General features: G+C 38.3%; 1 protein-coding gene across 5 annotated transcripts in view; it reads right to left on the bottom strand.

The window, feature by feature from the left end:
- The window catches only part of GRIA4 (glutamate ionotropic receptor AMPA type subunit 4), a 308,075-nt gene that overhangs the window by 4,960 nt on the left and 287,374 nt on the right, over positions 1 to 15,741 (bottom strand). The window contains exons 14-16 of one of the 5 annotated variants that reach the window (XM_075061704.1): positions 15,129 to 15,275; positions 7,572 to 7,686; positions 4,684 to 4,818 (exon numbers count right to left, since the gene is read on the bottom strand). In XM_075061704.1, coding sequence (XP_074917805.1) covers positions 4,684 to 4,818; positions 7,572 to 7,686; positions 15,129 to 15,275 — 397 coding nt within the window. Of the gene's footprint in view, positions 1 to 4,570; positions 4,819 to 7,571; positions 7,687 to 15,128; positions 15,276 to 15,741 lie in introns of all 5 variants that reach the window. The other 4 variants (XM_075061700.1, XM_075061699.1, XM_075061702.1 and 1 more) reach the window with 4 other exon arrangements.

The raw sequence follows: 15,741 nt of genomic DNA on the forward strand, positions 1-15,741 counted from the left end.
AACATCATGGCTTGACGGCAGAACCAATTAGGAGGAGAAGTTGGGCTGGGAGGGAAGAAGCCCTGGTAATTATTGTAGCAAAAGTAGTAAGAAAAAATATAAAAAACATGAACAGTAAATAAGAAGACTGCAGTTAAATCCTGAGACTGTGTGTGTCTGAAAGTCTCTCTTTATGGTGCGGACCCTACAAAGTGTTGTGTCTCCTGTGAGATGCTGAATGCCCTACTCCCACTGACTTAAATGGAAGTCGACAACATTCAGCATCTTGGAGCATTGGACCTTTAAAACGTGATGGATATTTTATTCCATTCAGGTTCATACACAGCCCTGACTACTAGTAGTATCTGGGCAATATGGTCATTTCCTTTCCAAAAATATTAAAGACAAACTGTGCACCTCATTTTCTAATTTGGACATGAAACTGAAAATGTAAAGTGCAAAATCAATGCAATAAAGGTGCTGCTAAAAGTTGCCTATGCCCACTGTAGCTTTTGGCCACTTGTAGAATAAATGATTAGATTAACCAAAAGTATGGGGCTGGGGATTAAGAGAGAGAGCAAGAGAGGCACTTGAACCAGAATCCAGATCTTCAGGACATTCACAGGTTCACAGTCCACTAAGGAGGAGATGATGGGAAGGAAGAATTGAAAATTATATTTCTTCCCTCCTACCCCACCCCCTCAATTTCTATTTGGCGAGCAACAACTTTGAGCTTGAGATACATCCCTTTCACCTGCACTCTCACAAGCACCCTGATGTCATTAACCCTTGACATGACGGAGCTATTTGTATTGTCAGATTCGCAGCATCCAGGAGTTAGTCCAAAATGCAGATAAGTGCATATGATGCCAATAAACACCACAAGGGCAACTGGGTTACCTTGGCTCCAAGTGTGGAAGGGTAAGGGACTCCGTGTGCCTGGTCTCTTGTATAGCTCGGGGTGGGGAAGGTGGAGCATTGACTCCACTCTGCGCCCCATGTACCTACCAGTGCAGGTAGCTGATGTATCAGGGTGGCAGTTTGGTGCTGATATAGACCAGTAGAAAATTAATGCCCATGGGAGCCACCATGGAAGAGCAAAGGAGTTGTGGAGGGAGGAACCACAGTTCCCTCCTTGGGCTGCCCCTGCAGTGGCACAGCAACACATCGCCTCTTACCAATGGCTGTGTCTCAGAGACACAATCTAGCCCTATATATTTAGACTCACTGGCTCACAGCTAAGGTGGTGTAAGATCTCCTCCCATTTTTAATTCATTTATTTTAGAACAGTCACAATTTAGATATTTTAAATGGGCTTAAAAACAGAAATGCCCTGGGTTTTCATGCAGGCATTTACCTCATATAACCTGCATGGAGGGTTTGTTTTTTTAATATATTAGCAGACCATTGTCCTAATGTGATCTAATTACTTTGGTTAAATGAGCACAGATGAGGTTCTGAAATGAGTAGTGAACACGTGTATGACTGCTCTCTCCAGGAGAGAATCTGAGCCATGGAAATGTATGTAATCATAGTCAGAGGCTGTAGGCTGCTAACACTTAACAGACATTCTCATTAGGAATGTGTAATTGGGTGATGGAAAAATAATATTTTACCAAAGAGTTCAATGATCTCATCTAGCCTCAATGGTCTTCTAGGTATAAACATATTCTGTTTGAGAAATGTTTAAAATCCATACTAACTTAATAAAAATTCTTAGGAAAGTATTATATTAAATATCCTGAGCAGAATGAGCTAGTTGCAAAACATTGAAACTATGAGGGAGTTTTTCATAGGGTTCAAAAACTTTTTCATTTTTGGGGGATTTAACATAGTTTTAAGTAGCTAAATATTATTGAAATCATTATCAAAAAGGTTAGCACAATTAATTTACGTAAACCCAAGTTTTCAGGAAATGAGAAAATAAATTCTATTGTTTCAATAACAAGTTCAATAAAATATTTTGCAAAAAAATCTAAATACAGTACTTGGAAAAAATGGTGACCTATTCATTTTTGAAAAAAGAATATTTTTGATTAAGAAGAAATTTCTTTCAAAAAAACTTGATGAGTTCTATTTCTGGTTTTGTTTGTTTAGGGGGACAAAATGGAAAACAAGGATTTAAATAAATTCTAGCAGTGGAGTAGCATACTGCCTGTTGCATTATCCTGCCATATTGCATATGCTAAGTGACTTTGGGCCAGGTCAGTATTTGGGTGGGAGCTGGGATTTTTGAAGAATACATTTTGGGTGCATCCTGCTTTCTGAGTTTGATTAGGAATATGGTACAGGTGTGTGAATACTCCTGCATGGTGTACTGTTGTGTTAAGTAACAACTATGCAGTTAATGGTGTGTAACTTCACCTATAAGTCCCTGAAATGAATTTTCATTATTCCCATTTTAAAAAGAACGATTGCATTTATATTATTATTATCATTATTGCTTACCTTGCTTATATATTGCTTACCTATTTGACATGCACACCCTTGTTCCCTGCAAAAGCTTGAGAACATGCTCAGTGTTGGGCAAACCACTCGGGAACTGCAGGGGTAAAAAGCTTTTCATCTGCATTTTGTCTAATTACATTCACAACATGATTTTTTTTTAAACCTTTAGTTCTGGGAGTTGGCGCTGAGTCTTGTATAGTGTTTGATGTTGGCATGTGGAAATCCTAACTCCTGGTGTCACAGGGTTAATGAACATTATCCTGAACAGTTGGGGTCACCTTGGCATCTACTACTTAGCCTTCTGATCTAACAACAGCTGTTAATGTTGGGCACAGTGGTTTTGCCACATTGGAGTAACGTGGACAGTCAAATCTAGGCTAGATTTTTATCAACATTTAGATTTGTATTAAAGGATTGATCTCCTTTCTGTGTTTACGGATTAATGTGCATGACTCACATTCTCACTAATGAGAGTTAGGTGCATAAATCACTTGTGTATCATTGGAAAACTAGGCCCCTGTTATGATTAAAATATAGCAAGGAAATGTCTGCGTGTATATAGAATAATAAATCGGAACACTAAGAAAGCTACAAACAAATGTTATGCTTGGAAAAGCTTCCCAATCAATGTATGCCAAGCCCCCTCCCTCACCTTCTTGAAAACACCCCTGAGAACCCACCTATTCCTCGAAGCGTTCCAGCTATAATGACCATACACCATTCTGTGTTCATTCTGTGTTTGTTCTGTATTGTATTGTTCTGTATTGTACCAGCTGTGTCTTTAGACTGTAAGCTCCTCGGGACAGGGAACTGTTATTTGTTTGGCACACTTCACCTATTGTACAGCGCCGTGCGCTCCAGCGCTATATAAATAATAAATAAAAATAATAATAAATTTTATCTACAATTCTTTCCTGTTAAATCTAGGTGGCAAAATAAAATTTCAATTCCAAATCTACTTCTCACACCTCTGTACTTAAGTTCCATACTCATCATGGTTCTATGATTCCAGAAGAATCTAGCTTAGAACATTTTGTCAGAATGGGATGAATCTGGTTTGCTAATGGAATGGGACTGAGAGTTCTAGACTGCAACAACTAGGAGGCAGCCATCCTTCCTGCAATATTAATTTATAAAGCCTCTAGTATACCTTGGACACTATATAATAATAATATTAATATTAATAATATACAAGTTCCATTTGTTATTCTATGCCACTTTAAAAGGATTTAGTGCCATCTCAGGAGTAGTTAGATAGCCAGGTTCACATTGCAGATATCAGCTCTTTCACTATATTAGTAAGCCACCCACGCACACCTACTTCATCGTGCTATCTCATAACAGGTGAAACACCATTAACATTTCAGTCACTGAAATCACTACATTTACATCTAAAAGGTATTGCTTCTCAGCAGGATAAAGGGGTAGTCAGTCTTAGTCTGCTGAAAACTGATGTGACTCTCTAAACTCTATTAGCAATATTGGCATTATTTATAGTTATAGCAATGGGACAAGGGTTGACCCAAGGCAGGACTTACTAAACAAACTCTGTGCTAAAGTAACATCCAGTTCCATTCATCAAGGGAGAGGGGAAGAGGGGACGGAAAAAAGATGAATCACATTTAGAATCATATCACAGTGCTTGCTCTCCCTAAAGCTTTGACTACGGTTTCCTGAGGTGCTGCCTAACCCAAATCTTGATTATAATCCCTATACAAATCTATAAACAGGGCTAATAAATAGTAATTCAATAATAATAAAAGCCCTCAGAAAAACAGGCCAGCCAAGTAACCCAAGCAAGCTGCAGCTCCCTCTACAGAAAGACTCTGTTTTTGCTTTAGCATCTAAAATGTCAAATAGCTGTAACGTCCCAACTGATACAGTAAGACCAAACTGTGTTGTTTTAAAAAAGAGAAGATATTCTTTACATATTAAAAAAGCCTTTGCAATGCAGATGTCTATTAGCAACATAGAGTAGTATACTGTACATCTGCAGCCAAAAAAACGGAACCACTTTGCATTGAAGTTTTCCAAAATATAAAGCTCTGTTGAGAAGCAAGCATTACCACCACTGGACAGACAGGTCACGACACTGCATTACAAGATGCATCACCCACTCACTGTAGTAGGCCCTAAATCCTACCCCTAAATTTTAACACTTTCCGTTCCATATACGTTGTAACCTTCTCTATATGTTGCTAAATTCTGGGTATTCTGCGAGGAAGTTGGATTAAAAGTCTGTGCACTCTTTGCCACCTTCATTCGCTTTGCCTCTGCCCTGGACTTGTAACAGAATTCTATCAAAGCCACCAGCATGGCCAAGCCCAAGCCTCCAACCAGAATGTAGAAGACTCCTGCAACGTTGCTGAGACTCAAGGCACTCGTCTTGTCCTGAGGAAACAGAATCGGTAGAGTTAACCACTGATGTCAGACACTGGGAGCTCAAAAGCTACACATTATACACTGAAAACATACATAAAAGAGGTTTAACTGAAATTAACTGACAGTCATTTACACAGTTCTTCACAAAAATCGGCCTATCTGAATTTATAAAATATATATTAAGCGCCATTTCTTCCTGGCAAACATGGAAATCATTACTTTAGGATGTAATCAGTCACTCGCTAACAGCTGTGAAACGGTACTACCGTTATTTATAACTTTAAACAATGATCTATCTACCTTTATTTAATAAAAATTTTAATAGCAATATGAAACTAGATTTATTTGATGGTCGTTTAAAGCTTTCTAATCCAAAAATCCATTTACGTCAGATGGGACTCTGCATAATTTTTTTAACACATAGTGTTCACTTTCGATATGCATCGATATAAAGACTCAGCCAGCCTGGCTTTCAGCTAATTAAATACATACTTAAAGTATGCAACACTTAAGCTGTCTTTCTTAATTAAAGCAAAAACACATTTCATCAACATAAAGAATATCCCATACTACCTTAGCCACTGCTGTTTGTTTATATATTTTTACTTTATTTTATATCTTTTTGATACCACGGTAATGGATTTCTTACATACAAAATTCTATTAATAGAATTATTTAATGATAAATTAATTTGTGACTAGAAGTTAGTTCTAAGTATTTATAATCATTTAGAAAACAATACTTATGCCTTTTAGTGACATATTCTTAAGTAGGTGTTATTTTATATATGTTCCCCTTCGTGGGTTTAAAAGAGCAAATTTCTATTGTACATTTCAGTTTGGTTCTGGCAAAAATCTTAACGAGCCTGGTACTTTAGGGTTTGAAAATGATGTGCATAATTTTTCAGCACAAGTCTCTAGAGTAGGCATTTATTCAGAATTGGACTTTTATATACTACATTGCTTGCATTAAGATATTTATAAAATTCTGTCTTATAAGCCAAAGTGGTTAGCCTCTTGTAACTGCGTGAATGTTTAATTCATGATGAACACTAAACACTACTTGTAGAAATGTTTAATTTAAAGATGCACTATTTGATGGGGGCTTAGTCCCTTGGCAAGTAGAAGATAACACTGATGTTGATGCACGGGAGACCTAGACATGAATCCAGGTTGTGGCTGGCTGTGGCACCATTCTTGTACCATTCTTCTCTGCTGGCAGATCAGTTGTTGTCATGATGCTTGTGGCCAAGAAGAAGGAAGATTTTATTGAGGGGAAATGGTGGCCTAAAGTAAGTGCTAGGTGAAAGCGTCCTAAGCTGTCACATACAGTGATAATGATAGTGATGTTTCTGCCTTAGTAGGGGCTGCATTGCTTTTGGTGGGTTTAAACTCCCTCCTCAGATTTCACTTGCCATGTAGTACAAAACAAGGGAGCAAACTCATTTTTACTTTAATTTTTCCCTCTGGCCTTTAGGGGTCACTCTTGGTATTACGAAGCAGCAACCAGTCAATGCCTCTCATATTCCTGTTTAGGCTCTGGGCAAAGGTTGGGAGGTAGAAATAGGAGCTAGGAAAAAGCTGCTGAGATACCCAGAGTTAGGGTGACCATATATCCCGTTCTGGCTAGGATAGTCCCTTTTTTAAGTCCTGTCCTGGCTGTCTCAACTTTTTTGGCAAAACTGGGCATTTGTCCAATTTGCTCTTGCCAACTGATCATCAGTTACCATGAGCAAATTAGGCAAATGCCCAGTTTTGCCAAAAAAGTGGGGTATGACCCTGGTGGGGTATGGAAGAACGTGCAGGGGGAGGAGGGGCAAAGTGGCAATGCCAACCCTGTCCTGGAGGGAGGGCTTGTGAGAACAGCTCAGGCCAGGCCAGCCCCACGTGGACTGGCAGCAGGGGTCTTGGGCCAGCCCCATGCCCAAGTGGGCAGTGGGGTAGAGGCCTCGGGCCATCCCTGGGCCGTGTACCATTTTCGCTTTTATTCCCGTACCCAGAATAAGGGAATGCATGGCGGGAATTAACTGAGAGGACTTTGAAGTGGGCAGAAGAATATCTGCTTCTGAAATACTCCTTCCCAGGAGAAGTGGAAGGGGAGGATGTACTCCCTAAGACTCTTAGGGAAGATTAATCTGGCAGCTTGCAGTGAGGTAAGGGGGCGCCTGGAATTTGAAACCCAGAGATGATATACTGGGAGTTATAGGAAGAAAAGAACTAAAAGTTGAAGCCCTTTCACCCCAGAATTCACGTTAGCTCCATCCCTGTTTCTTGGAGCCCTTCTCCTATACAACTAGGCCAGGCTGTTCTGGTGAATGCCTGAGTGTTCATCTTCACAGAATAGAAGCAAACAACTCAGCTAGGCCATCTCCCAAATAAGAAGGACAAATGGAGAAAGGGATAAATTGCATAGCAGTTAATGGAGAGAAGCTTTCCCCGCATAAAGGAAAAATAACCCATCTTGCAGCTCTTCAATCACCCCTAAAAATATAGGAAGACGGGACGTGATTTACATTTCAAAAGGAAAGAAACAACGTTTTTCTTTTTTATATCAACCTCATTTGAAAACCTGGAAAAGCAATAGTGCTTCTTTAAATTAAAGTGGGGCACATAACTATTTGACAGAAGTGGGGGAAGCATTTTGTTTAGCTGATCCTTTGACGAGTGTTTACAGCTATTTATTTTATTTCCATGTCATTTTGTTCATTACTCCCTTTACTGCTTTGTGAACACGACAGTAGGTCCCGAACTGCAGCGACTGACCTTACTTCCAGAGTCCTTGGGTCCACATTCACCTTTATCGTACCACCATTTGTTTTTCAGCTTGTCTAAGACGCCTGCCTCACTGAGTTTCAAAACGGCAAGGTTTACAGGAGTTCTTCACGTGGAAAATAACATAAATAACATTATATATGTTATTTTATGTTATTCAAGTAAAACTACATAGAATCGCATTGCAAAGTGACGGAGCAGAGGCCACAGTGGGTGCTATGTCATGTACTGTAGGCCCAGGTTTAGAAACAGACATAGGACTGGGACCTGCTCCATCGCTTTAGGTAACAGGCACATACTGCTGGGGAAGATTTTTAAATAAATAGTATGCAATTACTGTGAACCCAAAACTATTGGCTTATCAGTATTAACAACATATTCTTCTGAGATTTAAAATGTCTTCAGTACAATGAGATTGGATAGAAGACTTCCGTGTTCCTGGCTTTCAATTTATTTTAGTTTGTGTGTGTACACATATATGTGCACACACTCATATAGAATACAACTTGGCCATAGCTATTCCATTTATTGCCTTCACGTGCTACGGATAGTGAAATTGTAATTCTCATGAAGTTTGTTTACAGTATTAATTGGCACAACCGTATAAACATCCTTCATGCAGAAAATCTATTGACTGCAGGAGTAGTTCTGCATGCAGAGAACTTACAGGAGGAGGTCCTAATTTGTTAACCTCAGAATAAAGGAAAATGACTGTCAAGCCTTAGTACATGTTTCCATATCCAATATCATTTGGACTGACCTCTTGGTCCTGGAAAATAAAATCAGGGTTTTATTTAAATCTCACTTGTTTAGTGAGTTGGTTCCAGTGAGGTAATAAATTATTGCTTGGAACCTGCTCTCCTAGTTATGTTATTTGATTAAGACAATCCAACCAAGTTTAGTCTTCATTTAAAACATAATCCATTGCATCAAAGTCATAAGCTGCTGTGGGGTTACACTGAAGTTACCAAAACTCTATTAAAAAGCTCCAGTGTATTGTACTAATACTCACCCTTCGTGCCACTGGGGCAGTTTATCCTGAAAACAACTGAAATAATAATTGGTTATGAGAATTTTAATTTACCTTCCCTCTCAAAACATTGACTATCAAATTCTTAGTGACTCGCATAGAGATATGTATTTATGTGCAGGTGTGTATGATGAATACCAGAGAGGAAGGTAGAAAACCTGAAACACGATATAATAGATGGGCTACTATTAGATATCAGAAAATGATAGCACCGACACGTTCTGGTAACATCATACAATAAAAAAACTCAAGCTTGTGTGTTTAAGGTATCATCAGGTTCCTCTGATGGAACCCATTTCATGGAACGTACTACAACCCAGAGTGTTTTTAAAATGATAATTTATAAATGCACGATTTAAAATTTTCATAAATGTAAAACAACTGAAATATTAATTGATTTAGTGACACTATGTCAGAAATGAATGACACTATTAAAAGAGTTACTATAAAAGAAAACGGGTTTTAGTCATGCTCGAATTATGTTAGTGTAACTGATTGAACTATATTTCTCAGAATTCTCATGAGGAAATATATTTAAATATTAAAATACATAATAATTCAGGCTTCCAATTTTAGCTCCATGGATCATGGCCTTTAATCCATAAGGACTACCTTCAATACATTTCCATATACTCTACAATGATCTCTATAAGCAGATACAATACTTTGTATACTTTCAGATTCAACCCCACTAAGTTCATACAGAACACATTGACACCACTACAGAAAAATCTATATTGTTTGATCTTGTTCAGTATTTAAACTTACATTTTATTGTCAGGCTTCCTGGCAGCAGGCTGTGCAGGTTGCAAGTGGAGACAGAGACTATCACGGCTGAGAAAACTAAAATTAGTGGGTGGCAGTTTGGAATGCTGGCAAGTTTAGGGTGACCAGACAGCAAGTGTGAAAAATCGGGATGGGGGTGGGGGATAATATGTGCCTATTGCAAGAAAAAGCTCCTAATATTGGGACTGTCTCTATAAAATCAGGACATCTGGTCACCCTAGGCAAGCTGGCTCTTAATATGATCTCTGTTTGCTTCTGCTACAGGTGTGAAATAAGTGACATTGTAATATGGCTTGGATAGCTATTGTCCAACACCACTAATGTTTTGGCTCAGCACTCCATTTGAATCTTTCTATCCCCAGCCACATCACAGGGTATACATAGAAGGGACAGCCAGGTTCTGTTGTCACCGTGAAAAGCCAGAACAACTCCACGGAAGTCAGTGGAGTTATTCCAGATTCAACTGATTTAAATAAGATGAAAATTAGGAACTAGATATTTATGAATTATGTATATGAACTGTCAAGAACAGTGGCTACCTGTGCGTAGGGGGAGTCAATAGTAATTTCTCCACTCTTTTGCCTGATATTTCAGCACAAGCATTCAGAATTTAGGAACATAAAGCTGCCTAACACCTACCGCATTTTGAGTTTCTTTCCTCTTTCCCACCCATTCTTGATCCATCTGTATCATCCTTTCTGCTCCCATAGGCATTTTTACATACACAGTGCTTTGGTGGGAACTTTCAGGTTTTCTTTTCATTGAGAAAACCAACTGATTTCATGATTTACTTTCTAACTGGAAAATTACATTTGCAAGTTAACCAGCCTTCTGTATTACGTAGCCAGTTGCAATGGGCAGGATAGAGGCAGAATTTCATTTCCTCCATAGCAGCTCGGTCAGTGAGCTCTGTGTGAGAGGCCATTTCAGTGTTCTCTAGCACTACTGTTTCTATTCAGCCACTTGCCCTATCAATAGTCTACAGCTGCTAAGGCAAGCTTGCCCTTAGACACTTCCATCCACTGCACATGGCTTCAATGGGAGTTTTGTGTATGTGGATGAGACAGAATTTGGCCCTTTCGTTTTTATGTAATCAGCGCCATCTTGAGCTTAAGCATTTCCTAAAGCACATGACTAAATATGGCAGACACTTCGGGTGGAATTTAAAAATGTTTGAAAATTGTATTTGTGTCCATCTTTAAATGAGGCACATAGGTGATATAATAGATTAAAGGTAAGAAGAAAAACTCAAGATTTAAAAGCGATCTGAAAGACTGTGTTTAAAAACACATTCAAAATTAAATGGAATTTTAGAGGCTTGCAAAATTTCTATGAAAACCAAACTACAGTTACTATATATTTTAGTTTTTCACCAAACTTAATGAAGAATAACATTTTTTTGTTTGTTTTTTAACATTTTAGGCACAAATGAGAGTTAAGTGTCCAAATCCCATTGGCTTTCAGTGGGAATTGAGTATGTCACAACCCTTTGTTTCTTTGAAAATCTCTTCTTCAAGCCCTAGCTTTTTCTAACTACACCTGTCAAACACTCAGATGCTAACAACCTTCCCCACATTGTATAGAAACATATTTGGTAAGTAGCATCACTGATTTTAAGGGTGGCAGAATCTAGGTCAATATGATTTACAGCATATTAAAGAAGAGTAGTACAAAAACATAAAATGGATAACTCATCTGGAATTAAATGTTTTACCAAGTTCAGTCCTGTATACTGTACATTATATTGTCAAATGATAATATGATTTTTTTAAAAGCATGGGTAGGGACTCTTAAGTTAAAAAAGTTGGTCCAGATCCTCTGTTAATGTAAGCTGGTGTAGCTCTACTGAAGTCAACTTACATCAGTTGAAGATCTGACCTATTATTTGTTGGCGGTGGTATAAATCTTTCTACACCCAGCTTTGCACATGCAGTACTAGGAGCAAATTGTGCTCTGATTTCCAGGAGTGTGAATCTGGAGAAACACAGCAGAATTTGTCCCATACTATCTAAATAGTCACACTGCATATACTGTATATCATAAGAATTATAGGATTTTATAACTGAAGAGGATCCAAGTCTCCAGTCCGACAGTCAGAGTGAGACAATTTAAAATCAGTGGCAGTGCTGTTTAAGTAATGACTTAGGGATAAGGACCAGGGAGAATAATATGCAGTTAAAGACATTCTTTGTTTTTTATTTGACCAACTTCCACCGTCCCACCTGGCTTTCCTGTAATTTTCTCCTGTTCCATCTTCACACATTTACTGGTGGGAGGACCTATTTTCAAAAGGCTAAGGCCCTGACTCTTATGCTGGTAACATCATTGAAATTATAATGGCATAAAACTTGAATAATTTAATTGTGAAAAATGATCCTAATTTAATATCATACAACACTGCACAAATAGGCACATGCAGCAGTAAGAGCTACAGCACGGAGTGGTTCTAAAACCACTGCAAAATTTCAAAGATGGGGCTAATGCAATAGGAGCACTTTCTTAAGCCACTTTTAATTAGTTATAAGGCCATTCCCATCCACTAAATGAAAGTAGAGGAACATTGTATTAGCATGTGGGTGGAAACTAGAAGTAGAGAGCCAGTTTTATTATTATTGGTCAATGTTTTCTCTTATTTTTGTAAAAAGAAATGGAAATTAAATTGCAAAAACTATGTTTAAGTTTAATGTTATCAGATACACCTGTGGCAGCATGTGTTTAAGATTTGGGTTATTATTTTCAAAAGTACCTAAGTCCTATTTTCAAAAGTGATGTTAGCACTAAATCTTATTGATAATCAATAGGAGATATAAATTAGTGACATGGAGTTCTTGAAAGGAACTGGTAATCACAGAACACTAATGAACTATATTTCTGAATTGTTGGAGACCTTTCCTTTCATAGCTGGGGTTAAAACAAAAATGGTCAGGGCTGGTACAGCAGTACTATATACTCATCTTTAGTTTAAGAATGGATCTAGGAGTTTGCAAGGGCCTGGTTTCACAAGATCTAAACTTCGGAGAGTTGCCAAACAACTTAAATTGATTACAGTGTCTCTCTTGGCATGACCATGAAGAAATGCTTTGGGTTTAAGGTTGTGTGTGCTGGCTGGTTGGCTGTATATCAGAAGGCACAGCTTGTTTTGGCCGGGTATGCCTAGAGTGCTGTATTGCTTTCGGGGGGGGGGGGGGGGAAGAAGTTGTTAATAATCTCATCAAGGAGACTGTAGCATACTGTAAATCTAGCATACTGGACTCAATCCAATCATTTTAAAAAAATTTATACAAATCAAAAAAGGGACTATGATTAAGGGCCTGACTTGTGAACTTGAATTACTGTTTGTGGCAGTTAGCAGTACAGAAGAACAACCTGTGGTACTGTTCTCTGTCTTCTGCTATCTTGATCATATGACAGAAAATAAAAAAAAGGATATAAAAGCTTTTATCCAGGATCCAATGAAATCAATAAAAAGACTCCCACTGACATCAGTGGATCAGAACCTATACAATTATTAGTGGATGTGTAGATTTACTTCAAAACAAGGAATTTTGTAGATGATAAATGTCAATAAAACATTTATAGCAAGCCAGTCAAGAGTTCAGGCATTTGTATTTTTTAAGAAAACAGACACTGCAGCTATGCAGCATTTATATATTACACCCCCCAATGTTGTCTATCCCTAATACTTTCCCTGTGTCACATTATTTACACTCCCCTGTGCAATGTGTCCCTACTCACTTCCTGTTCTCACTGGGCACGCAGTTCCTGTATCTTATTTCATGTAGCTGCATTCCTAGCTTTCTCCTTCCCGACTACTGCTTGTTCCTCCCACTCCTCATGCAATCACTTCCCTGTGATATCCTAAGACATCCTGCTTTTCCCTCTGCCAGCTCCCTCCTCTACTTCATTGCATGTGGTCCCTATCTACCAGGGTTATTAATAACAGATATTAAGGCAAATAGTGTTCTAAGGTAGTTATCTCATTATATTGATTTGAAACATTAAGCTAGTTTTGTGTTTTATATTTCAAACTGATAATAGAACCAGAGGGTTAGAGGCACCACAAAATTCATCTAATCTAACCCCCGCCAAGATACAGGATTTGTTTGTTTAAACCATCCCAGACAGATGGGTCTCCAGCCTGCTTTTGAAAACCTCCAGTGAAGAAGCTTCCACAACCTCCTGAGGCAGTGTGTTCCATTGTGCTACTGTTCTTACAGCTAGGAAGTTTTTCCTGATATTTTTCAGGATGATTCAGATACATTATATGAAAAAAAAGTGTTCATTCACAAGCATAGTATCACCATCAGGACATATCTATAATATTATATTATATAGTATTTTTTTAAAAGCCCAACAGTGAAGTTTCACAATGAGTGAAACTTCAGGCCAGTGGTGACTTGGATGGAGTATTATAAAAATAAAGTGGGGGGGGGAGTGAGAATTTTACAGCTTATCAAATAGGCTTTCTTACAAGAAGTTATCTGCAGTTGCAGTAAGTGCTAATGAACATCATGTGCACATGCACTTTGGAGAAGAAACTAAAGACCACTTTTAAAACTGTAACCGCTGGCCAGCAGAGCCGGAGGGAAAAAACCTTGCTAGAGCAGCAGGATGGAAGGGAAAGCACAGAGGACTAGGACACCAGATCTGGGTGAGTGCAGAGCAGCACAAAGAGTGGTCTCTGCGGCAAGGGCAGAGTGTCAGGAAAGGAGGGTTGAGCAAGGGGAGGAGAAAAAATACAGTGTAAGAAACTGTAAAGGAGGCTAATTAAACATTTTGGGTTTTCTCGGCATCACCAGAACCCCTCAATATAGATAGCCTGTACCTTCACAGTTACCCATGTAGTATTCTCTCTATATACCATACACGCACATGCACACAAATATATTTTGAAGAGTGTCTGATTGGCACATTGAGGGCTACTTTTAGTATCTTAATTTTCCCTCTATGCCATTTCAGCACACATTAGTTTGCCTAATGGATGCTGATGTGAGAAGGCAAAACAAGTTATATGACTGGCCATTTTAAAGTCTCAGTTTAGATGAAATGAAGGAAAAGTAGGTTAACTTTATCCAGGGCATGAGTAATGTCCTAAAATTCAGAGCTGTTCACAAGGCGAAGGATAAGAGAGAGGTGCAATTTCCAATTCACTTTTTTTCCTAAGGAATACACGTGAATTTTAGCTTCCAGGTAATGTATCACAACATTCCAGTGTGTGCTATTTTAACTGGAAATTGCATCAGTGTATTGGATACTTTGGCTGAAAATGGAAATTTGTATAAATAGAAAAATTCTGAAACTGTACATCCTGAGCCACTGCTATGAGGAAGCAGAGCTGAGCTGCTCCACCTTCCTCTAATATTGAAGGAAAAACACATTGGAGAAATGCAGTCCAGAAAATAAAGTGTCTGATGCTCATATTTCCTTCTGGGTCTCCTGCTGCTTGTTCACTAGACCTAGCTTTGAGATGTTTCTGGTCTTGTATCTTTTTGCGTAGGGTACATGTCATCTATTCTTGACAGAGGAAGGTTTCTGAGCACTGATGACAGAATTCATATCTTAAACTGGTTTGTTAACAAGCTCCACTTGAGAAACTTGGAATGAATGCAAATATTTTTGTTTTGACAGTAATCGCATACATCTGTCTGGATCTTGAGCTCAGTTACTAGCAATACTGAAGTTTGTTTGGTTGCAGGTAAAGCCCCAGCAGATGCACCAATTACTTTACATACTGTTTACCCGCTTTGGTGACATTGAGGCTAACCTTGGAGTCACCTCCCCCGCTGCCACATTCTCCTTTGTCGTACCACCATTTGTTTTTCAATTTGTCCAAGAGGCCTTGTTCATTCAGTTTTAAAACTGCGAGGTTAACAGCATTTCTTGAAACGATAAAACATATTTTGTAAGAAACTGCACAGCTGTTAAGATGTTAGAAGGAATGAGGACTTAAGCTCTTTTATAAGCTGGATCCACACGCTAAATAAACCTCTCATTTTCATTTGACAACCCCCCTGACAGTATAAATAATTTTGCTTACTTCCAGAGGCAAAAAATGTGTTTCCAGAATACAACAGACTTTTTTTTAAAATGACCCAGATAAATTCTATGACCCACCAAAAGAGTTATGTGAGCATCTTCACAAAATAATGATAAAAGTCAGACTGGATTTATATTTCTGGTTAGCTTGAGTCTGTTTTGAATATGAACACTTATAGAAACAGGACAATATGGGTCTAGATTCCTTTTTAGATATGCAGCGTTATCGTTAGTGCTATAAAATAAAGGTTTTTAATCTCTCTCTTATTTTAAACTAAGGACTACAGTTATTTAAAAACTGGTTGATTA

This window comes from Chelonoidis abingdonii, chromosome 1, assembly GCF_003597395.2.
Source record: "Chelonoidis abingdonii isolate Lonesome George chromosome 1, CheloAbing_2.0, whole genome shotgun sequence".
Lineage (NCBI taxonomy): Eukaryota > Metazoa > Chordata > Testudines > Testudinidae > Chelonoidis > Chelonoidis abingdonii.